The following is a 24729-nucleotide window of genomic DNA, read 5'->3' on the forward strand; positions in this document are numbered from 1 at the left end:
TACTCATGAGAAGTGGTGACCCAGACCCTTAAATTCCAAGAAAATCCATTTCATTTTTGGACAACTGTTTTTTTTTTTTGGAAAAGTACCCCCCCCCCCAAAAAAAAATCAGGTTTAAATTTGCCTTTCTTTAATTTTAACTGATTGTTTTTAGCTCTTCTCTTTTGATAGAACCAGAATAAATCTAACTTCTTTTACATATGCCAGTCCTTCAAATACAGGGATATGGCAATTATTATGCACTCCCTTAATCTTCTCTTCCCTGACTTAAATATCTCTAGTTACTGCAATCAAGATAAAAACTCAAGGTCTTTAATCATCCTAGATGCCTTCATCTGTATATTCTCTAGCTTATCAATAATTTCCCTAAAATATAGTACCCAGAATTGAACATGAAGACAAAGCAGTTAAACTATCCCCCTAAACTTGCATTCTATGCCTCATTGTAGCTAAGATTAGATATATTTCCTTAATTAGGCTAGTGTATCCTATTACTGGCTAATACTGAAGTTCCAAAATTTCCTGTCCCCAAAGAACTTTTTTTACACTAATTGTTGTCCAACAAGACTATTCCAGCTTGACTTTTTAACTTAAATATAGAATTTTATCTTCTTAGATTTGGTCCAATATTCTAGTATTTCAAGAACTCTTTGGATCCTATGACCCTGTGTGTTTGCTTTCCCTCCCAGTTTCATGTCATTTACAAATTTTAAGGGTATCATTATCTCTTTATCTAAATTACTCATTTAAAAAAATTTAAAAAACAGATATCTTGAGAAATTCCATTGGAGACTTCCTGTCATGCTGACAATGAATTTTTAAATTCCTGCATCTGGAATTAGGGATTTTGTCAAATGTTTTGCTAAAAACCAGGTAAATGATTTCTATAACATTCCCTTCATCTACAAATCTAAAAATCACAACACTAAAAGAAATTAAAATCGTCTGACATGACCCATTTTTGATGGAACAAATTCTCTAGTCAAGCTCATTGACCTTTAATTTATAGATTCTATTTCCTTTATTTTCTGAAAATCTGAATAATTTTTATATTTATTCACTCCTGTTCTAGTTCCCCTAAGTTTGCCATACTGTTTCAAATGTTCCACTGATAAGGCACTAAAATCAGATCTGTGAAGTTTTTTTTTTCAGCTCTCTAACATGTACTCCATTGGACCTATGGACAAGATCTTCTCAAATCATTATTCTTTCTATGTACTCCCAGTCTTTCCTTACTTATCTTAGAAACTTCTCATTAGCCTAGTTTGTTTTTTTTTAGTCCAAGGATTACAGCAGAAACAATAGAAATAAGCATTAAGAAGTAGCCCTTGATTTTTGTCAGTTATCCTTTTCTTCTCTTAGCTTAAAAAACTCCAACTTTCTTGTCATTCTTGTCCTCAGATTAATTTGAACTCTCTCACCCTTACTGAACACATTTCTGTTCATCCATAATAATCTGTTTTGGCTTTCATGTACTGTTACATGCATTTTAAAAATGTGAATTAGCTAATAGTTTCTCTAGCATCTTCTTGGTCTCTAAATAATACCCCCTTTTCTTCCTCAGTGAAATGCTGGGGTTTTTGTTTTAGATTTTTTCCCCCCTAAGATTATTCTTGAATGCATCCTATATTTCCTGGGCTGATTTCTATTTTTTGAAGTTAGATCATGTGACCCTATTTAGCCTTTTTATGAACCCTTTGAAATCTATTCTCCTACAATCTAGTATACATGCCAGTTTATGCCTGACTTTCCTCTCCTTGTCATGAATTCAAAGATGGAGTGATTTTATGGCTGCCATTATTTCTACTCCAGCAACTCATCTTGCTTGTTGGCTTCTTCACCTTTTGAAGGATTAATAATCATTAAGGCAAGTTAGGAAATTATTTGCTGCTCTACTCTAGAAGCCTCCATCACTGCATTATTCCATCATGATCATCTTTAATGTCCTCCTCTTCCCAAATTCATCTTCTGCCTCTTTTTTGTGAAGGTTTCTACAGCCTTTTCTGGAGAGTATGTTGTTTCTATCTCTGTACATCTCTTCAAATGCTATTCAACACATTTCTATGCTGTACCATGGATAAATAAACCTTCTCAACAAAAATTTCTACTTGGTTTTTAGGTAACTCATGTCTCTGAATGAAGTATATATTTTTTCAGATTGAATTCCAAGCATGAGTCCTCATCCCATTAATTTTCAATGATGTCTATTTTGACAAATTTGCCTCCCTAGGTTGGGATCTCTAGTTCTCTTTGCTTGTTTTCCATATTCTGGGACTGTATGTATAGACACCAGAAACCATAATCTGTACTGCAGATTCTTTTTTTGCACTGTCTATTAAGCCTAACTTGTCTGACTGACAGCAGCAGTTTTCTCCTTCCTCCCCTCATTTCCTATAGCACTGTTATTATGTACTGTCTATGTAATCTTCTTTGTGTATCATTCAGATTACATCACTCCTCTGATCATTACCTTGAATGGCTCCCCACTGCCTTCAGAATAAACTCCATACATTTCTAAAGTCTGGCTCCAACATAACTTTCCAGTCGGATTTCATTCAGCTTTGCTCCATGTACTTTATGTTTCACCTCAATTAGATCTCTCTGTTCCTCATTCTTATCCTGTCCTCTCCAGTCTGCATCCCATCATATATGCTCCTTATTCCTAGCCAATTGCAACTAAGCCCAATCCTTCTTCTTTTACCTCAAGATCCAGTGTGAATGTCACCTCTTTCACGAAGGATTCCATGAAAATTACAGATGCAAGTGAGCTTTCCTGCCTTATATTTCTCACAGTAGAGCCTTTCCTTTACCCTTATCATAATCTGCTTTATATTTATGTCCATGTCTTGTGTTATATGTATAAATATTTTATAAGTCATATCAGGTCATAAACTTTTTGAGGACAGAGACGATGACCTATTTAGTACTGACACAGGCCTGAGTATACCCACAGGCTCAATAATATTGTTAAACTGAATCTTAAAACAGTAGCCCTGGGTTTGCCAGCTCACTAGGCATATGTTCAAACACCTTCATTAGCTTATAGGATCCATCTGTCAGTTTTAGATTAAGAAATTGCAAGATTGAGTATGGGAAAACAGAAGCAGGAAATAATGTGCTGCATGGACATACAAATGTCCACAGACACTTTTGAGCTACTCAAATACATGTCCAACTATAATGTTATTTTTCCCAGGATAAGCATAATCTGAACAGAGAAGAAGATGCCAGTTGGACTCAAAAGGGATGGAAAGGAATATTTTAAGGTAAGGTTTCTCAAAGGAGAATTGAAGGCAAGGCCTTGATGTCTGAGAAAGATAAATGTCCCATCCAAATTCCATCTATATTTAGGAGACTTCATGGATATTGAATTTGAAGGAAACCAATTTAGAATTCTGCACTCTCCAGTTCTTCTTTGGTTAGCTAGTTAGCTTAATTTGAATAAATTTTAGTTTCCTACTAAAAATTCTATATAAAACTTCTCCACTTAGTAAAATTATTTTCAACTAATGGTCATTAAAATTTTTGAATTGTATTTGATATTGCTATGGTTATAGGTAATACATACCTGAAGCTTTAGTAATGGGTGGCTCCCGGGGAGTGCTAATGGGCCTTCCGCTGGGCCGAACTTCCGCTGAACAAGAAAATCAGGAGAGCATCATGACTTGGTTTTAGTCATTGTGTGTTCTCTTCAGACATAAAACATTATCATCATATATAGGAATATTCCACAATTACCCTCAGTTATTAATTAACATGCTAGAGTCCCATTATCTAAGAATTTCTCCCCAAATCCTTTTTTGACTTATTTACTATTTCTAGCCTATGCTTCTTCTCAGGGTATGTGATCTCTAATTTGCAGTTTAAAATAAGAAAATTTGTTAAATGACCACTTTCTAGCTATAAAGATGAAGGTGGGCATCTTTTTTCAAGTCTATACAAGTAAGAATTATTCCTGTTTTCAAAATCAGGAAACAGAAGATAATTAAATAATTTGCAACTTATGATAATATAAGCCAATGTGTGCTTTATCAATACGTTAAACCCAGTTCTGACAAATGTAAATCCAACTTTTTTCTATTTTACCATTCCTTTCTATGAGTGTATAAAGGTTTATATACTCTTCTCTATCAGCCTTCTTTGACCCAGACTGGGAAGGTCTCATTTTGAACGTACGAAGAATTAGGGAAAATGCTCCACTGATAGGAAAGTCAGATGTCTCTTTATGTGCCTCTTAAGAGGAGATATTACAGCAACAAGAATGGATCTAACTCCTCTCAAACATATGCCCAGAAGTCTTTTCATTTTGTCCTGTCTCTAGAAGTGATCAAATTTCCATCACTTGCTCAGACAAATACTGTTTTTTAATAGGAAAATTTTAGAGATCTTCCAAATCTGTGCCAGTAAAAGCAAAAATGTCTCCCTGAAAATCTTTTGGGAGAAGGGAAATGGCCATTGGGCTCAGATAGTTCCAGGGTTCTTTTATACAGAGATGACAGTCTCAAAGTCACAAAGCAAACTTTGTCTAGGATCAGAGGATTTGGAACTAGAAGAAACTTTATAGATCATTTAGTCCTTTCTCTCTTTTGACAGATGATGGAACTGAGGCTCAAAGAGGGAATCAACATCAAATATCAAATCAATATCAGCATTAAAACTTGTTTTCATTCCAAGTTCTCTGATTCTAAATTCTATCTTCTTTCTACTGGTAGTGGCATATATATAATATTATATAATTATATATATTTACATATGTTATATAATTATATATTTATATATATTATATAATTATATCATAATATAATATTATAATAAATTATATATACATATACACATATATATATACATATACCTATTCACATATATATATATGAAGATATTTCTCACCAGTCAACATAGATTATAAAGAAAAATGTGAAGAATTAGGATTCAGGTTGGCAGCAAAAAAGTCAGTTCTCACTTTTTTTTAGGTTGTTTTTTTTTTTTTTGCAAGGCAAACGGGGTTAAGAACGGATTTGAACCCAGGTATTCCTGACTCCAGGGCCAGTGCTTTATCCACTATGCCACCTAGCTGCCCCCAGTTCTCACTTTTTGTGAGTGCCTAAGAGTCCTGATCAATCAATCGTGCAAGCATTTATTGAGTATTTTTTTAACCACATGCTAGATATCATGTAAGGTGTTAGAATTACAAGTGAAAAAAAATGAAACTTTCCTTCTCATAAGAAATTTACATTCTAATGGCAGAGACACCCTGAACATATGTAAATATGGATAAACTAAAAATAAAGTGAATAAATCAAATATAGTCCAACAAAGTATTTTTTGGAGGGAGAAAACTACAAATGGGATAAATCAACAAAGTCTTCATACAAAAAATATATGTGAACTTCAACTTAAAGAAAGAAATTCTATAAATTGGGGCTGGGGGAATAAGAAGCACTAGAGAAGGCCAGTGCAAAGGAACAGACCCAGGAAATAGAGTGTAGAGTGTTGGAGAAGGAGAGAACGTCTGTTTTGTTGGATCCCAGAATAGAGAGGCATAATATTCAGTGAGACCAGAAAGATATACCGGATTCAAGTTTTATAGGACTTTAAAAGCTAAAAGAGTTTGTCTCTTATCCTATGGTTGAGAGTGAGCCTTTAAATATGTCCAGTAGAAAACTTATACAGACATATATCTGCACTTAAGGAAAAACATTTTGGCTATAATATGTGGGATAGACTAGAGTCAGGGAGAGACTTTAGCCAGAGGGATTAATTAGGAGTCTTCTGTGATAATCCAGGCATGAGATTATGAGGGTCTAAACTACTTCAGTAGCTGTGTGAGTAAAGAGGAGTCAGATGGAAGAGAGAATGTAGAGGCAGAAATAAGATTTGTCAAGAAAGTGAATAAATGGAATGAGTTCAAGAGATTGAGGAGTTGTAACCAAGGTTACAAACCTGGGAGTTTGGAAGGACAGCAGTACCTTTGTTAGAAATTCGGGAGACTGGAAAAGGCAGGGTTTTGGGGTAAAGATAATGAATTCAGTTTTAGGTAGGTTGTGTTTGAGATGTTTCTAGGACATCCATCTTGCAGTCAAATAGATAACTGGTGATGAACTGAAGCTCAGGGGATATACTAGGGTTAAATACATACATGTTTTCATTTGTAAATTTTATTTACATAGAGATAACAGTTAAATCTATCAAAGCTGATGAATCTACCAAGTCAGTCAAGATAAAAACGTCCTCAATTAGCAGAATGGAGTCAAACAAATAGGAATAGAATAGGAGAATAGTGCTATGAAAACCTAAAGAGGAGAATATATCAGGAAGAAGACAGTGGGTGACAGTGTTAAATGCAGCATATAGACCTGAGAAAAGACTTTTAAATTTGACAATTAAGAGATCATTAATAACTCTGGATAGAACAGTTTGAGTTGAGTTGTAATTTTGGAAGCAAGACTTCAAGAGAATGAGAAAAGAGGAAATGGAGGTGTGAACACAAATAGGTTTTTAAAGAGTTTGACAGAAAAAGGGGGAAGAGATTGGGAATCATATCATAAGAAGTTGGTGGGGTCTAGTGAAGGTTTTATAAGAATAGAAGATATCTGGGAAATCCTTCCATTCAGCTTGGAAGTTTCCTTGATGTTGAAGATGTTTTTCTCAGGTCCAGGACTCTGAAACCTCACAATGCAAACCTATCTGGGAATTACTCGGAATATAGTTCCATTGTAACCCACAAAACTAACACACTTCCCAATTTGTCTACATTTCCTTGAAGCATTCCCTTGGTCTCCAAGGCAGATTTGGTAAAAGTATCCTTATGTTACTTCTCTTGAAGCTTCAGGACTGATGAATTTAAAGCTACCATGATCTGGACTGTTGGGTGAACAAAAGTAATGAAAACCCTCAGAGAATTTAAAAATGTGTCTTTTTGACAATAAACTTCAGCTGTCCCCCACCTCAAATCCCCCACCCCAACTCCTCCTACATGCCAGGCCCTGCAGTCCTTGAAGTGATTCTTATGATGGTTAAAGTAATAAAGACTATATTGTTTTCCTGCTACTTGTCCTGACTGCTGCTCCCTGATTCAAAGCTAAAGGAACTGGGGAGGGGGCTCAAAAATGTACCATCTAGAATGCATCTTAGATTCTTATTTCTTAGTCTTATGTCTTACTTCTAAATTTCTGATGCCCAAAGGGTAGAAACATTCTGGAAATGAAAGAATTTTCTCTATCCTTCACATCTACAATTGTTTTCATAATGTGTCCCCCCCAAACATATTCCTTCTGGCAACAGTAGACCATTGGGCATATGTAGGCTCACCCAGGCAGATGGGTGGTTTCCCTGTCCAGCTGCCATCAGCTTTGCAGGTACGGTGTTCAGAGCCACCTTTCAGAGAGAAACCCGACTGGCAGGAATAGATCAGTGTGTAGCCCATGGAGGGCAAATCCAGGGCTCCCACATTGGCATGAGTAGGTGTCTCTGGCTGTTTACAGTGATGTGCTAGAAGAGAGGAAAGACAGTAAAAGGATATGCATTTGATAAAGTCCATGGAGATTACTTTTTCCATGTCCTTGCTTTAAGGTTTTCCTTTCCCAGAAAGGTGAGAATTTCTCTGTATACTAAATTTCTTCAGGAAGGTAATGCCACCTCTTCCCTTGGACATCTGTCCTGATGACAGATGGACTTTACTTGCTACAAGGCAAGGTGGAGCTAATATAGGTATTTGTAAGGAGGTCTAAGACTCTTATACCATGAATATTTTTACTATGGAGTAATGAAGCAGTTGCGATCTCAGGTCCTAAATCATTTGTTAAAAGATTTGAACTTTTGTTAGCTATTATTTTACCATGTCATAGATATATTCTCCCTGGTGTGTAATCAAAGTTTCTTGTGTTATAGTTTAAGGCTACTTACGAACACAGTCTGGTGGGGAGCCACTCCAAGTGAGGTTGGGAAGGCAGGTTCTGGTGGTAGAGCCTTGCAACAAATAACCTTTTTGACAACGGTAAAGCACTAGACTTCCAACCTGGGATAAGAACCAAACCCCTCATTAGCAATCTCCTAAAGGTCTTCTCCTCTCAGGTTCACTACACCCATCATCATTCTTCTATTTGAATCCTCCACTGTCCTTTAAGTAACTGCTCATTATCATCCATCTACCTGTTCCGTCATCCCTCTCCATCTATACTGTGCCCTCATCACTAACCCTCTCTATATATACCACCTATCATCCTCCATTTGTACCCATTATCATCACTTTTATCTATCTCCCATCATCATATTCCATCTGTTCTTTCATTATCAACTTCCTAACCAGGACCCATTATCAATCTTCTCTCTATCCCCTCATCATCATCATCATTATTATCATCTTTTATCTATTGAATCATCATTCTGTCTTTTCAAGATAAACTCTCCCAACTATTATTTATAATCCTCACTATAACTCCTATCATTTATCCTTCATCTGCCCTCCCCTTATCAAATTTTCATATATTACCCATCTTCAACCCTCCATCTGGCATCCCTTCCCTATCACTATACTTTACCTCTTCTCCACTATCCATTCAATTTCTTGACCTTATTATCCAATGTCTATTCAAATTGGTCTAAAAATTGGTCTCCCCCAATTCTATCACAAAAGACTTCTGATAGAAACTACCATCCAAATTCAGAAAAGAAAATATGGAGTTTAAATGCCAATTATCAGTTAAAAGAACAAAGCTTACTATCTTCAATTTTTAAAAGTTGCCTTATGTATTATGTCTTTTTCTTTCTGTTTTCTTCTGTTTGGATTTGATTCTTTCACAATGATTAATATGGATCTATGTTTAGCATGGTTATACATGTGAAGCCCATATTATACTGCTTTCTGTCAGGGGGAGGGGGGAGGGAAGAGAGGGAGGGAGAAAAATGTAAAACTCAAAACCTTTCAAAAATGATTGTTGAAAACTACTGTTGCATGTAGTTGGAAAATAAATAAATTAAATATTTAAATTTTAAAAAAATTGCTCTCCCAAAACAAAACCCCCTTCTCTAGCAGTTTCCAAGCAGATGAAAACTAATTACCTCTAAATCCTAGAGTTCCATCTTTACTTTATGCTGGTTTTGTCCCTGAACAACATCTTTGGTCTTTCACCTTAGTAGTAGCAGATGGAATATGAGAAAGGAATTAATCAATTTAGTATTGATTTTTAGAGTTACCTGGTAGCCTTGGGAGTTGTTCTGCATCCCAAACTGAGGTACACCAGGGTCTGAACACATGGTAAGAGTTGGATCTGGGTTATAAAAATATAGAAACAATTCACCTGGAGAATTTGGAAGAGTTCCTCTTCCCCTTGGCATATTTCAAAGAAATATGTGGAATTATTAACTTCCTCACCTCTTTGACTTCCCTTCTCCCGGTTGATTCTACATTCCTAGTATCACTTTAGCTATGCCTATTTCCTTCTGACTCCAGTCTTCTGGACTAAGGTCCAGAAATGGTCAAAGAAACCCTTGCTTAGGGTTTCATTCCACATCTGTGAGATAATTTTGTCTAAAACTTAAGACTTGTCATTTACCAGAACAGTATGGTTGCCTGTCCTAAACATCCTCTTACCTATGCAGCTGGGCTGGGTACCACTCCATGTCCCATCTGATTGACAGAACCTTCTTGATGAACCCACAAGCACTAGAGGGGGTGGGCAAGAGTATGAAACAGAAGACCGGTAAGAGAATCCCCGGTCCTCTCTCCTCCCATAGGGTGGGACACCAGGATCTCCACAGAATACAGCTAAAGACCAAAGAGAGACAAGAATACTAAAGTTACTCTCTAGAAATTAATAATGATTTTTTTATCCTTCATTTTTAAAGAAGATCACAACATCAGGGAGGTGATAGCATGATAAGCACATGATTTGGATTTTAGTGAGGGGGTGCTGTGCTAAGTCACCAGTCTCACTTTCTCCTCCAGAGCCATCTGGGTCCAGTGGTCAGATATGAATCAGGACAACTGGAGATGGCCCTGGATGTGAGGTAGTCAGGGTTAAATGACTTACCCAAGGTCACATAGCTAGTAAGTGGCAAGTGTCTGAGGCTGGATTTGAACTCCCATCCTCCTGACTCCAAAGTCAGTGCTCTATCCACTGTACCACCCATCTGTCTAGAAGTTAGGTAGCTTAACTGGACTTGAATCTGGAAGACTTGAGTTAAAATCTGACCTTGGACACTTAATAGCTGTGTGACCCTAGGCAAGTCACTTAACCTCTGTTTGCCTTAATCCACTGGAGAAGAAAATGGCAAACCATTCCAGTATCTTTGTCAAGAAAATCTTATGGACAGTGTTGTCATGTTATGGTGTATCCGGGTCACAAAGAGTTGAACATGACTGAATGACTTAAGAACAACAATTCTCTAGAAACCAGATAGCTATTCTAATAGTCTCATGGTAATTTTCTTATAGATTAGCTCTAGACCTCATCCCTGTGATTAGTCTGGGAAGCATCATTAGGCATATGGTCACCTCTAATAGTGCTCATTCTTTCTGCCAATTACTATTCTATTAATTTCCTGTTAATGTCCTGGTTTAGAAGTCCAATATACAGTTTAGTTTTCCATGTTTATCTTTTCCCAGTATTTAATTTTTACAATGTATTTTTAACTAACAAAATCATAGGATATTATCTTAAATAAGAAAGAACTTCACTATGTTAGGAAGATGTCAATTTCCCTACATATATGAATGTAGATACTGGGCTGCTCCATGAACCAAAAAACAAAAGGAAATAAAGAGAATAGTTTTTTTGTTGAATAAAAGTGACCTATCTTTACAATGTCTTTCACTTCTAATACCATGTTCCAAGGTCCCTTCCAGTTCCAGCATTCTATAATTAATCAAAGAGAGTAAATCCCAAGGCTAAGGTAGGAGTTTGATAATAAAAAAATGAATTCTTTGGGAAAATTCAGATATGCTTCTCAGACTGCTCTGGTCAAATGTCATAATTAGTGATCAGTTAGTGATTTCTAGACCTGATCCAAGTTAAATTTAACATTCAACTATATTGGGCAGTCATTTTAAGCATTTTCATTAATTATGTCATAATTGTTTCATTCTTGATGGAGGTAACCTTTTCCCTCTTTCCCCCACAGCAATAAAAATACAAGTACTTCTCATAGAAATGCTATCTAGTGGGGTGGCTAGGTGGCGCAGTGAATAGAGCACCGGCCTTGGAGTCAGGAGTACCTGGGTTCAAATCCGGTCTCAGACACTTAATAATTACCTAGTCTTGTGGCCTTGGGCAAGCCACTTAACCCCATTGCCTTGAAAAATCTAAAAAACAAAAAGTGCTATCTAGACATGATAAATAGCCAGTGACAAACTATATGTATTCATGATTCAAATTATTGCTCATTTAAAGAAAACCATGGTTTCATGCTACTTGTATATTTCATAACTGTAGGACTCTGGGGAAATGGTTTACCTAGAATAGTGAAAAGATCTGGGAAATGGGGCCTACTATCTTAAATATATCCTTATTTTCAGGCTTCCTTCTTTCCCAACACCAAGTTTAGCAGAGGTTTGGGGCTTAATCCCAGATAAAACTTTACTCAAGGCAAAGATGACAAAGGCAAAGAATAGAAAGGACAAAAGGGAAACATTCAAAGTTTTAACAGTACAACCTATTTGTTTAGACAATAACAGAAATTATAGGCCAAAGGGCTCTAGGGAGATCTTCAGGTCCTGCCCTTAAGGAAATTCACAGAATCAAATATGGCCATATGATTTCTTCAAACACCCAACAGTATGAGTATGTAACAGTTCTTAAAAAAGAACCACATTCTTTGTATCTGTTCTAATTCCTTCTATAGTTCTAGACTATAGAAGGGGTAAAATATCTCTGGTTCTCTTTCTCTACATAAACATCTTTAAATGTTTTGCTTTCACAAAGATATTTTTATCCCAATACAGGTAAGATGCTGACTAAGAAGATCATCATACTGAAGCTGGGAGGTAGGAAAGGAGCAAACAACTCTGTTTACCTACTAGATTTTAGGGGTGAGTAAACTATGATCTGTGGACTGATTAATTGTGGTACATACCACCTATTTTATGTATAGTCATTAACTAAGAATAGTTTTTACCTTTTTTTGAATTGAAAAGTTATTTTATTAAAAAGTTAAAAAAATTCTTAGCTTACAAGGTATATAAATAGAGGCAGTGGAACAGATTTGGTCCAAGGGTCATAGTATGCCAACTTCTTTTCAAATATAGGACTCTGTGAATATAGTATTAAATGATAGATCCCAGCAGAGAAAGATTTCTAAAAACTGAATTGAAGGGAACTTTAAAAGCCAACTCACATCTCAACAAAAATTCCTTTTAGGAAGAGAGATAGTCAGTCATCAAGTCTCTGACTGGAGAGCTCCATTCATTACTGAAACAGTTCAATCCACTTTGGAATAGTTCTCATTGTGAAGAAGTTTTCCCCAATATCAAGCTTAAATTTGCCCTTTTGTAAATTAATCTACCCAAATAAGAGTAATACAAATTAAAGCAACTCTGCCTTATAGTCATTAGAGTATAAAAGATGATGTAAACAGATTAAAAAGGAAATATGACATAATATTTGAGAGGATTTTAGAAAACAGGATCATTAGTACACTGCTGTTGAATCTATGAATTTATTATTACAAACTCTTAAGTGTACCAGGCACTGTCCTAGGTGGTTTTCCTCATTGTCTCATTTCATAGTCACAACCACCCTAGGAGGCAAGTGCTATCATTGCCATTTTACAGTTGAGGAAACTGAGGCAAGCAAAGGTTAAGTGACTTGTTCAAGTTATCCTGATTCCAGACCTAATTCTCTATATGCTGTCCCACTTAATTGCCATCAAACCCTAGAAACCAAGAGAATGCCCATCAAGTGGAGAATGGCTGCACAAATTGAGGTTTATGAATGAAATGGAATGCTATGCTACTGTAAGAAAAATACATAGGAGATGGTTTCAGAGAAAGCTGAGAAGACGTTTATGAATTAATGCAGAATGAAATAAACATAACTAGGAAATCAATTTATACAAAAACATCATAAAGAAAAACAACCCCAAAAGATTTCAGCATTCTGGTCAACGTAATGACTCACCAAAATTCCACATGACCAACAATGAAGCTATCTACCTACCTCCTGACAGAAGTGATGGAGTCATGATGCAGAATAAGACATGCATTTTCCAACATGGCCAATATGGGAATTTATTCTCTTTGATTATGTTACAAATGCCCCTATCACCACCCCTGATTGATGGAGGAAGGTGGAAGGAAGAGAAAATAAATGCTAGTTAAAAAGTGAGTGAAATGATTGTATTTCTCTCATATTAATATCTAATTAATATTGGAGATTCAGGGTTTTTTTCTCCTTCCTATTTCTTTATTATCTACTAGGTCAAAGCAGTTTATTAAGGACAGGGCTGATAATGGCTTTGGGTTAATCATTTCCTCAATCTTGGATGAGACCCTACCCAACAGGGACTTAAGTGCTATAGGTGGAGGTATATCCCTTTATCTAGATTGCCTGAGGCTGAGTGGTCTGGGTAGAGGTAAGAGTGACATAATCAAAGTCATAATCCCAGCCCCTCATTATTAGAATTAATCCACTTTTCATTTATAATATTCATTCTTACATTAATTATTAACTGATTCTGCTTGTCAGAAATATTCACTCTTCCAAGGCTATTTAAAACCTCAGGTAGATGACCCAGTGGACAGAGCACTGACCTAGGAGACAGGGGACAAGAGTTCATATCCTGACTCAGACAATGGACATTTACTAGTTGTGTGACTTTGGACAAGTAACTTAAACCTGATTGCCTCACATGCTGGGTCATCTCCAGTCATCCTGGTTCAAATCTGGCCACTGGACCCAGATGACTCTGTAGGAGAAAGTGAGGATGGTGACTTAGCTCAGCCCCGCCCTCACTCAAATCCAATTCATGTGCTTGTCATGGCATCACCTTCCTGATGTCATAGTTTTCTTCAAGAAAAAAAAGGACAAACATCATCATCATTTAAATTCTCAATGGTTCCCCAAATTCATCTTTGATTTATAAGAGAAAGTTAATAACTATCATTGTATAAATTATTTGCTAGCTATAACTAATAAATTATTAATCACCAAGAAATGTCTCTAAGTTTTCATTCACCACAAAATAAAAATAAAATGTAAATTTTAAAAGTTGTTGCATTAATTATTCCTAATCTTGTCTTCTGGGGATAACCATCCCTCTTCTAGTTCTTCAAATAGTTGGAGATAACTATCATATCTCTCCTATGTTTTCTCTAGGCTAAAAATCTTCAGCTCCTTAAGCAGTACTCATCTGACATGATCTCAAAAGCCCTTTACAACCTCATCTTGCCTTGGACACTCTCCAACTCATGATTATCCTTCCAAATTTGTGCCTGGAACAGAATACAGTGGTCTGACCAGGACAGGATTCAATAGGACCATTCCACCCCAAAGGTGGTTGCTTGGATTCTTTTATAGAAGCACAATCCCACTCTGATACCAACTTACGGAAACACTGGGGCAGCTCTCCACTCCAGGAGCCATTGCCTTCACAGGTGAGCACAGCAGGTAGGGAGAGCTGATAGCCTTCTAAGCACGCATATGTCACACTTGAGCCCCACATGAAGTCAGACCCTACAATTTTACCATTAGGAACAGGAGGTGGTGCCTTGCACAAGATAGCTGCAAAGGAAACCAAAGATGTTACATCTTGCTGATTTCCCAAGGGAACTATACTCCATCAAAGCCCATTTACAACATATTGTAACTCTAGTTCTGCCTCCGGAGACTCATGACCTTCGACTTTTAGGGAATCTCTGGTGTTACAGAGAACACAGTTTCCATCTTCAAAGGTCTCCCAGTATAGTGAGATACACAGAGTCCTTAGTCTCAGAGATATAATCAGGTTGGGATGCCCTCCAGCTCAAACCCAGGAAAAAGGCTTCACATTTGCATTCTCCTGCTCCTCCTTTGCTCTCTTCACAGGGGAACAAGCCTCAAGTTAGTATCCTGTCTATCTCTCTCCTCCGCCCCCTCCCTAGCCCACTGTATTTGAGGGCTCAGTTCTCACCTTTGCACACTGGCTTGGTACCATTCCATACTCGGTCTTTTGTGCATCTCAACACAGATGCTCTGTCAGACTCCATCATGTGTCCTGGGACACACTGATAAGTTACTGTCTTGTTGTATGTGAAATCACTGCCTAGTCTGATTCCATTGGCTGGAATTCCAGGATCACCACAGTTTATAACTGAATGGGAGAGATGAAAAAGTGATCATTCCCAGCATCACCTGTCCACTCTTTTTCAGAGTTTGATTTCCATATATACAACCACATGCATTCAAAGAAATATCTACACAGTTCAGACATGTATACAAATGTGTCCAGATATACATGAGAAGGTAAAAGTCCAAATGGCCAGGTGTACACATATGAGACCGCCCAAACTTACACCCAGCTGTACATATAAATTCCTCTAGACACACACGTACTAACAAACCTCATTTGTGTACATCCAACGATGTGTCCAGACATGAAGGACACATATCTGGATGGACACCAAGTTGAGTAAATGTGCACAAGTCCAAAGTACACAGACCCATCTCTAGATGCACACAGACATGGTTTAGATGCACATCCACATAAGGACATTGACTAAAGATACCCACACCCATATTCAGATGGACTTGTGAGCTGGGTGCATACACAGCTCAGCACATATTCACATATCCATATGTATGAATGCACAATGCATACATATATGAATACACACATACAAATATGCATTAGAGGGGGTGGCTAGGTGGCACAGTAGATAGAGTACTGGCCCTGGAGTCAGGAGGACCTGAGTTCAAATTCCCTCTCAAACACTTAATAATTGCCTAGCTATGTGACCTTGGACAAGTCACTTATCCCCATTGCCTTAAATAAATAAAATTTAAAAAACCAAATATGCACTGGATATCTGTATACATGTCTCAATATGTATGTATATAGGGATTGTGAATACATGTGCATGTAGTCCTGTGTAGTTATAGACACATACACACATACATCCATATATACAGCAAACATCCAGAATGCACATACATGTTCAGACACACATATAGGCATATGCATATATATCTCCAGGTATTTGTATATACTGCCTAGACCTACATGGCTACAGGGACAGTTGTCTTCTACAGACATATACTTGCAGATATACATATTCTTGCACACACAGAGAAACACCAAACAGTAAGCACTTGCACTTATGGACACATGCACAAATGCACACATGAACAAGAACATATACATATACACACATATATATCACATACACATGTATAGGTGCACATTTTATAATAAGATATGAACACATACATCTTTTCACATAATATACAAATACTCATGCACACACCCATGTATATCTGCATTACCACATTCTCATGTACATGTCCACATATGGACCTCCACATATATGCATATACCTAAACACCTACCCACATATGGACATGTACTCATACACATGTAGAAATGTGTGTACTCTTGTAAACACAAAGTTATAGACATGGATATAGATAGACCCTGCTGTTTGGTTACAGTCCACTTGTAGTGGTGTAGGGCTCACCTGTGCACTCAGGAGAACTCCCTGTCCAGGTGCCATTGACAGAGCAATGTCGGCTAAGCAGACCAGTCGCATAAAAGCCTTCTCGACAATCATAAATGATTGAACTGGAGAAAACCAGGCCATCATTAAACACAACTCGGGCATTGCTTGGTGTTCCTGGGTTCCCACAAGATAGCACTAGAGTCAAAAGAGCAAAGTGATTCAATAAGTTTCATTCTCCACAGAGTTTAGAACTCTCCAGAGCAATCCAGAAAGAGAGATGAATGGCAGGAACCTCTCTAGCATCACCATTTTAAATCTCAGCATGGACTGATCTGACTAGGAGTGAGATGAGGAGAGATGTCTAACCAGCCTAGACGTGGTTAGTAGAAGAGTGGGAAGGAAAGCTAAGTTCTGTGATGATGCCACTGGTCTGAAATGCTTTGTATAGCAGTGATCATTTACATACATATAGGGTTGCCTGTTAAGTCAGGAATTGCTTGTCTGTGAAAGGTATGGATACACTCCACAAATGTTTCTCAGGTTTCTACTATATGCAAAAAAATGTGCTAGGAGAAGCATAAAGATGAATAAGATATATAACGATGTCAGGGTACATACAACTTAATAAAAATAGATGTAAGTTATGTAGCCATATAACATAGTATCAATCATTGCCCTTTTCACCTATTTTGTTTGTGTTACTTTTCCAAATGGATTGGAAGCTCTCTCTTGGCAATCAATCAGTGAAACAATATTTATTAAGCACTTACTACAGGTTGTTCATATATCAAATATAGTTCTAAGGCTTAATATTTATTAAATAGTTGATTATCTAATTGATTAGAAATGTCAAACTAGATCAAATATATAGTTCCTCCAGTGCAAGAATCTGCTTCTCTGAAAACTGGTTGTTCTCTATGCAGGATATTGTGAGATTTGGATATGGAAAGGACCTCAAATATCACCTACTTCATATATATATATATATATGAAGTAGGTCCTAGAGAGGTGAAGGGCTTGTTCACACAGTAAGTAAGCAGTAAAGCCTAGACTCAAAGTTTAGGTCCTTAGCCTCTCAATCTCGAGCCCTTCCATTATACCATGCTACCTCAAAAGATAGAGGAGGCTACAAATTATTTCTTAAAAGGCCTGACATGCTAATATGAAAATGTTTTGCAAGATTGCACATGTATAACTATATATAATTGTTTGCTTTCTCAGTGAGGGCTGTGGGAAGGAGAGAATTTGGAACTCAAAATCTTAAATACAAATGTGAAAATTATTTTTACCTGTAATTGGGAAAGAATAAAATAGCAAATATTACTTTTTAAAAGCTTATAGTGAAAAAAATTAAAAAGTCTATAGTGTATTCATCAGTCTCAAATTTCTTTCTTCATTTCATTTCTATTATCATTTCTTAGAATTGACAGAATGCTCAAATCTAATGTAAAATATGATGTGTTTTGTGTATATATGGCTGTGCATATATATGTATGTGTATATAATTGTATATATAAACATATATATTTACATACTTCACACAACAGAGTAATTCATACTTTGCTTTTCTACTTTGAAACATCAATCTGACATAGACAAAGTAGTGATATTTGACAGCTTTAATACAATCAATATTCAATTAGCATTTTTTTGTCAATGCTTCTATTACCAAAATGTGCTCTTTCACTATAGGTTTTATTTAGATTCAAAAACAATGCTACCACTAGTCTTCAGATAGTGACCACTTCTTGGTGATGATTTGGTGGGTGCAGTATTTATAGTGCCTGTTTTGAAGTCCTGAGGATCTGAGTTCATCTTCAGTCTTAGATATTTTCTAGTCATGTGAATCTAAGGAAGTCACTTAATTCCTAATTTCCTTGGTTTCTTAATCTGTAAAATGAGAATAATGATACCTCCTTTGTTGTGAGGATCAGATGAGATAAAAATGCTCCTGGGACAAAGGAAGCATAATATCAGTGTTACCAACTGTTAATATTACTACTTCCAATTTTGCCCAAGTGAATAAGGTTGATTGAGTCCAAACATGACAAAGATTCTTAGATGAGGGCATATCATCTCAGACCTCAATAAAGAGCTTGATTCTAGAAAACTTATTTCCCCCCATACAAGGAAAGTTGGTTGAGAGAAAGGAAGAAAAGAGAGGTAAGAGATTTTTCTCTCAGAAACTTTGCCCTATATTCATCTTGCTTTCTTATTTATTGAGCAAAGTTCTGCATTAATTTATCTGGTCAGTTCAGAGAAAGGAAATGAGGGAAGTGGGGCAAAACAGATAATGGGAAGAAAATTTCATGTGCTACCTTCACACTCAGGCTGGGTACCACTCCATGAACCATTGACGTGGCAAGTTCTCTCTGATGACCCTCGGAGCATGTAGCCAGGTTCACAACTGAATCGCATCAGACTTCCAATAACAAACTCATCTCCCAGACGGATACCATGGGGTGGAATGCCTGGATCCCCACAAATGCCCACGCTGCTACCTGTTGGTCAGAATAAAACAAATCCACTGTTTTAATATGGTTTTAGGAATAGAAAATGGTGGGAATGTGAAGTAGGAAAGTTAATTGCTGGGATTATGACTAAAGATATGAAACCAAGCAATTTGGTGGTCCAGAGCATGGCCCTGGAGTCAAGAGGACCTGAGTTCAAATCCAGCCTCAGTCACTTAAAAATTACCTGTGTGACCTTGGACAAGTCACTTTAAAAAAAGCAAACAAACAAAAAAGAAGCCATGTGAACTAGTGAAATATGGAACATTTATAGGATCACTCTGAAGGCAATGGTATTAATTTTCTTAAAAAATTTGGTTCTGTTTAGATGACCTCATATTATTCCAAAAGAATTTCTTCAATGTCTCATGGTTATCTACAGCCTATATCTTCCACAGAAGTCAGGTAAAAATCAGAAAGAAATTCACATGGCTATTTGGTAACTACCTAGCTATTTGTTACACTATAGAAAAAAACTATTAAAAAAAAAGGGCAAGTAAGGAAGAGAACTTCATGAGCATCAAATTGGACTAATCTTTCAAAGGCAAAATGTTGCTTTAGGGACTTCAAAAAATAAAGGTTTTTACATCATTTAGGTAAAGGTTTTAAGATTTTAGGGGTCTTCCTCTAGGACACACTCTGACCAAAAAAATAGTACCTAAAGTCTAACCAAAAGAAGATCTCTTGTTAGAATCTTTCACTAATTCTTAGATAAAGTCAGAGAGTTATCAACCCCTTTTTCTCTTTTCACTTCTAACTCTCAAGTATATTTAACAGCAATTCAGTCGACAGATATTTAGGGTCCTATATAGGTATACTGTCAAGGATAAAGTCCATCCAAAGGTTTAAATTCATGACTGAGGGCAGAAGATGAGAAAAAGACACCATGGAACTTGGGAGTGGGAAGGGTTTGCAGAGGGTACAAATAACTGGTATTTATAATATTTAAAAGTTTGCAAAGTATCTTAAATCCCTTGCCTTCTTTGAGCCTCACAACCACCCTGTGATTTATAGGGTTATTAAAGGTATCCTTATGCTTATTTTGTAGATAAGGAAATGGAGACTTTGAGAAGCTTAGTGACTTGCCCAGGCTTATATAGCTGTTACTCAATATTACAGGCACATCTTGCCAACTAAATCTGGGATTTGATTTATTAAGCTATCTTGTCTTCCTAAAAGTCAAAACAAGAGGTAATTAAGACCTAAAATTTGGGGATAGCAATAGAAATGGAAAGGGATAGCCATGAGATATCTTAGAGATAAAAATGAATAAGATAGACTCATTCTAAATAATGAGAAAACAGTCAGTTTCTCTGAGGTTGTGATCACTGTCAGTGGAAGGAACTTTTGAGAATTGCTATGGCCAAAGAATTTATCCTCCTATAAAATGGGTTGGACAAGATGACTTCTAAGTTACCTTCTAATTCTATATATGTGATCCTGTAAGTATCTGAATTCATGAAGAAGAGTGATTAGACTTATTCTGTTTGCATACAGAAAACAAAAAGGGTTTGAAGGTGCTTAATGGACCAATGGGTGGAAATGAAGGCAGGCAGATTTTAGCAATAATATATTGAAGACTGTTTCTTGTCCCACTTATGACAGAGTGTGAATGAATTTATCAAACTGTTTTCTGGAAGTGGAGTTACAGAGAAGTCAAAGGCACAGCAATAGAAATGAGAATATCTTCCCCAAATTAAAAATAACAAATGGAAAATCCATTGGCATGGCTCTGCCTGAGCTAAAAATGTGTAAAGACAGTGGTATAAACTTACACAGAGCAGGGATTGCTAAACTATACAGAAGCAAATATAAATGAAATATGTGAGCAAAGTCCTTCAAGGAGCTTCATTTCTCACCTCAATGAACTGTAGAATGGCATTAATCTAAGAATGACCTTTAAAATATACTGTATTTCTTCTAGTCAGTTTTTCAAAATTTCTGTTCTATAAAATAAACACTAGGCTTGGCATTCCTGCTAAGCATCCTACCTCCTCCCTTATCCTCCAGTATTTCATATCAAATATCCCACAAAAGACAGGTTAGTTTTGAGGAAGGAAGGAAAGGAAACCATATGGAAAGGAAGGCAAAAATATAATAAGGGGATAAAGGGGTGGGAAGCAGAAACTCTCTGTCTATGGATTGGATACGGACATCTGAGGGAATGAAGTACAACTCTGAACTTTCAAATTCTATAGAAGACCAGAAAATGCTACAAGAAGCAGTACAATCTGGGTGAACCAGGTCTTCTAAATTATTTTATTGGACTTTGGGGGTCCTCCTTCCCTCTGCTTCACCCAAGCTTTATATGAGGTCAATAAAAAGCAACCAATCTTTCACTCTTCCCAGGCTCACACCTGAGCAATGTGGTAGAGAGCCACTCCAGTGTCCATCCAGCTGGCACATGCGGGTGGCATTGCCAATCAAAGTTCTCTTTCCCATGCAGCTGTAACGCACAACTGATCCCACAGTGTAGCTGTCCCCTGAGATCTGGGAATGAGGTGGAGAGCCAGGATGACCACAGGAGACCACTAGAAGAGGTAAAAAAATAAAGAATATAACAACCCTAAAAAACCATGACATTCATAAAGCTTATAGGGACAAATCTAGATTACCCTAAGTAAGGAATATAAAACTCCAGCACATATATGGGGGAAATGTCATTTCAACATATATAACACATATTAGTATATTTTCCTTTTTCCTTGATTGAATGGCCTGAAGTTTTTCATCTATTGATTGTATAACATTTTCCTAGATAATGTACAACCCATGTGAAACTACCATTGGCTCTTATTTTCAACAAGAAAGGGAAGATTATATCCTTCAAATAGGGAAGAGAGACATTACAAAATCTCCGAGATAAAAGGGACCTCAGAAATCATTGAGTCTAACTCAGTCCTGGCCAGGAATCACCTTGACAACATCTCTAATAAATAGTCTCATAGATTTCCTCCAGGGAGAAGGAATTCAGTACCTCCCAAAGGAGCTCATTCCACTTGAAGGTAGTTCTAATTGTTAGAAGGCTTTTTCTTATATTAAGACTAAAACTGAGCTACCTTGTCAACTTACAGAGACACTGGGGGAGAGATCGGTCCCATGTACCATCCCCCTGGCAAGTCAACACATGTGTCCCAAGTAAGTAGTAACCATGGTTGCACTGAAAAGACACTGTAGTTCCAAAGCTGAAACGGTGGGGGCCACTTGACTGGATATGCCGGATGCTATTTTCTTGATGTCCAGGGTCTGTACAGTTGATGACTGCAAACAAATTACAGAGAAGTCAAAGGTATAACAATGGAAATAAGACTATCCTCCCCAAATTAAATATAACAAACGTAAAATCCACTGGCATGGTTCTCCTGAGCTAAAAATGTGTAAAGACAGTGGTATAAAAGTTACACAAAACAGGGATTGCTAAACTGTACAGAAGAATACTAGCAGCTAAAATTTGACTTGGAAAATCACATATTAATATTACCTCTATTCTACTGAATTTTTATTTATTTTGTTAAATATTTCCCAATCGTTTTTAACATGATTCTAAACACATTCAAGAGAGCTGAATGAAAGCTGAAAGCTTGGCTTCCTTCTCACCAATCAGCCTAAGTTTAGACTCCTCTGAGGAAGGAGGTGCCATGCCCCTTGGTGATGGACAACAGGTTGGGGGAGGAGGAGTGTAGGATTAAGGTATTTCTGGAATGAGGTGCTTTGGAAAAGCAGCATACAATAATTTCTTTGATTACTCAGGAAGAGAGATTATGTCTTCAGCTGTTGTACAACTAAATCAGTGAAAGGAAAAGTCTCAAGAGTTGTACTCTCAGGCAATGGGCAAATCAGTCTAATCTGGGGCTAATTTCTTTTCCAATCAGTAATTAAGCTATGTTCCCTAGTTTACCTCTGCTATCCAAGGAGAAAGACAGATGGGGGTCTGGTTTATTATTGTCTTTATATTACCAGGGGGCCCAGTACAATGCTTTATATGTAAGACTTTTTTTTTATTTAAAATTCCTGTTTTTAAGGGGAAAGGAAGAGAAGAAAGATGAGGAAGAAAAAGACAGCGATAAAGAAAGAGAGAGAGAGATAGGATATAGTTCTTTTGATCAAGATATGAACACATGACAATATAGAAGAAGGCCCTCAATACTGTAAGTGCTCAATTTCCTGTTTTGCAAGAACCTTCAAGTATTTCTTGAGACCCCCACCACCCATTTCAATGCTAAACTTGCCTTATAGAAATGAAGACAAGTAACTGTATCACATTATTAATGCCTTAGTTAGGACTACTTTGTATCCTTTTTTTTAACAAAGCTTTTATTTTATTTTTATTTTTCCAATTACATCCAAAGATAATTTTCAACATTCACTCTTTTGAAAGCTTTTGAGTTCAACATTTCCCCTCTACCCTCTTTTACTCCCCACCCCAGTCCCCCAGGGCAGCAAACAATCTGATATGTGTGGTAAATATACAATTATGTTTAACATATTCCTATATTGATCATGCTGTGAGAGAAGAATTAGATCTAAGGGTGAAAAATGAGAAAGAAACAACATAAAAGATGTCTTAAAAAAAGTGAAATAGTATGCTATTGGTATGTATTTACTATAGAAGAGGTAATATGGAGCTCATGACACTTTTTTTCTAAACCTATATATTTCCTACTACTTCTTTCCCCTCCCAGTTGTTCCAGTGTATTTTCCCATACCTTTGAAATGTGGAGAGGTGACTTCTACCATATATATATTGGTTTTTAGTCATCTAGGACAGGGCTGTCCAATCTTAGGCTATCTTAGGGACACATTAAAATAAACTAATTATTCAAGGCCTGCTTCCAGAATAAAAAATACAGTACCCCTAATTTAATAGTTAATTTGTATTCTCACCTTAGTTAAGGAAGAGCTACAAAAAGTCATAGTACTTTTAACTTCTTAGAGAGTGGGTGAACGTGGGTCATCAAAATGACAGGCAAAGGCACAGTAAACACAAAACAACAAAGCAACAATACATCAGTAAAGGTCGGTGCATACTCAGTAGTCTACATTGTAATGGAAATGCACCCACAGATCCACTTGAAAATTCTGAGCAATATGTTCCATCCCATAATACAACTTAAAAATATCAAAGAAAATTAACATCAAGGAGATTATTTATTAGTGATGGAATTAAAAAATCTAATACACATTCCATGCACATTATTATTTTATTTTTTCACTCATGAATAAAAACCCACAGGCGTGTATTTTGGACAAACTTGATCTAGGAACTGGAATGGGTAAAGGAAGAAATTTCTAAGATACTTCATTAGTACAAGGACCATTTAGTGTCCTAAAAAAATAAAATAAAAGGTCTGAAAGAATTAATTTGTTAGGGATGAAAAGCAGCAGCAACAATAATAATAAGAGAACTCTTGTGCGTTTATGCAGGACTTAATTAATTTTATAGGAATTTGATAGTAATTATAGGATTTAAGTTCCCTATTGTTTCCAAAGTGCTTTCTATGTAGGGTGTGATCCAATAACAAGGAAAATAGACAGTTTCTGAACAATGGCAGAAAAAAAGAAGTCAGAAGTGATCAGGGAGTTTGGAATGTT

The 24729-nt window shown here is 36.6% G+C and overlaps 1 protein-coding gene across 1 annotated transcript in view; it reads right to left on the reverse strand.

Annotated features, from left to right (window-relative positions):
• LOC141508065 (CUB and sushi domain-containing protein 2) overlaps positions 1-24729 on the reverse strand; it is a 619633-nt gene that overhangs the window by 21937 nt on the left and 572967 nt on the right. The window contains exons 53-63 of the mRNA XM_074216347.1: positions 22210-22398; positions 21495-21668; positions 18946-19128; positions 16646-16822; positions 15103-15282; positions 14541-14714; positions 9590-9763; positions 9193-9266; positions 7903-8014; positions 7309-7488; positions 3569-3634 (exon numbers count right to left, since the gene is read on the reverse strand). Coding sequence (XP_074072448.1) covers positions 3569-3634; positions 7309-7488; positions 7903-8014; positions 9193-9266; positions 9590-9763; positions 14541-14714; positions 15103-15282; positions 16646-16822; positions 18946-19128; positions 21495-21668; positions 22210-22398 — 1683 coding nt within the window. The remainder of the gene's footprint in view (positions 1-3568; positions 3635-7308; positions 7489-7902; positions 8015-9192; positions 9267-9589; positions 9764-14540; positions 14715-15102; positions 15283-16645; positions 16823-18945; positions 19129-21494; positions 21669-22209; positions 22399-24729) is intronic.

Source organism: Macrotis lagotis, chromosome 1, assembly GCF_037893015.1.
Source record: "Macrotis lagotis isolate mMagLag1 chromosome 1, bilby.v1.9.chrom.fasta, whole genome shotgun sequence".
Lineage (NCBI taxonomy): Eukaryota > Metazoa > Chordata > Mammalia > Peramelemorphia > Peramelidae > Macrotis > Macrotis lagotis.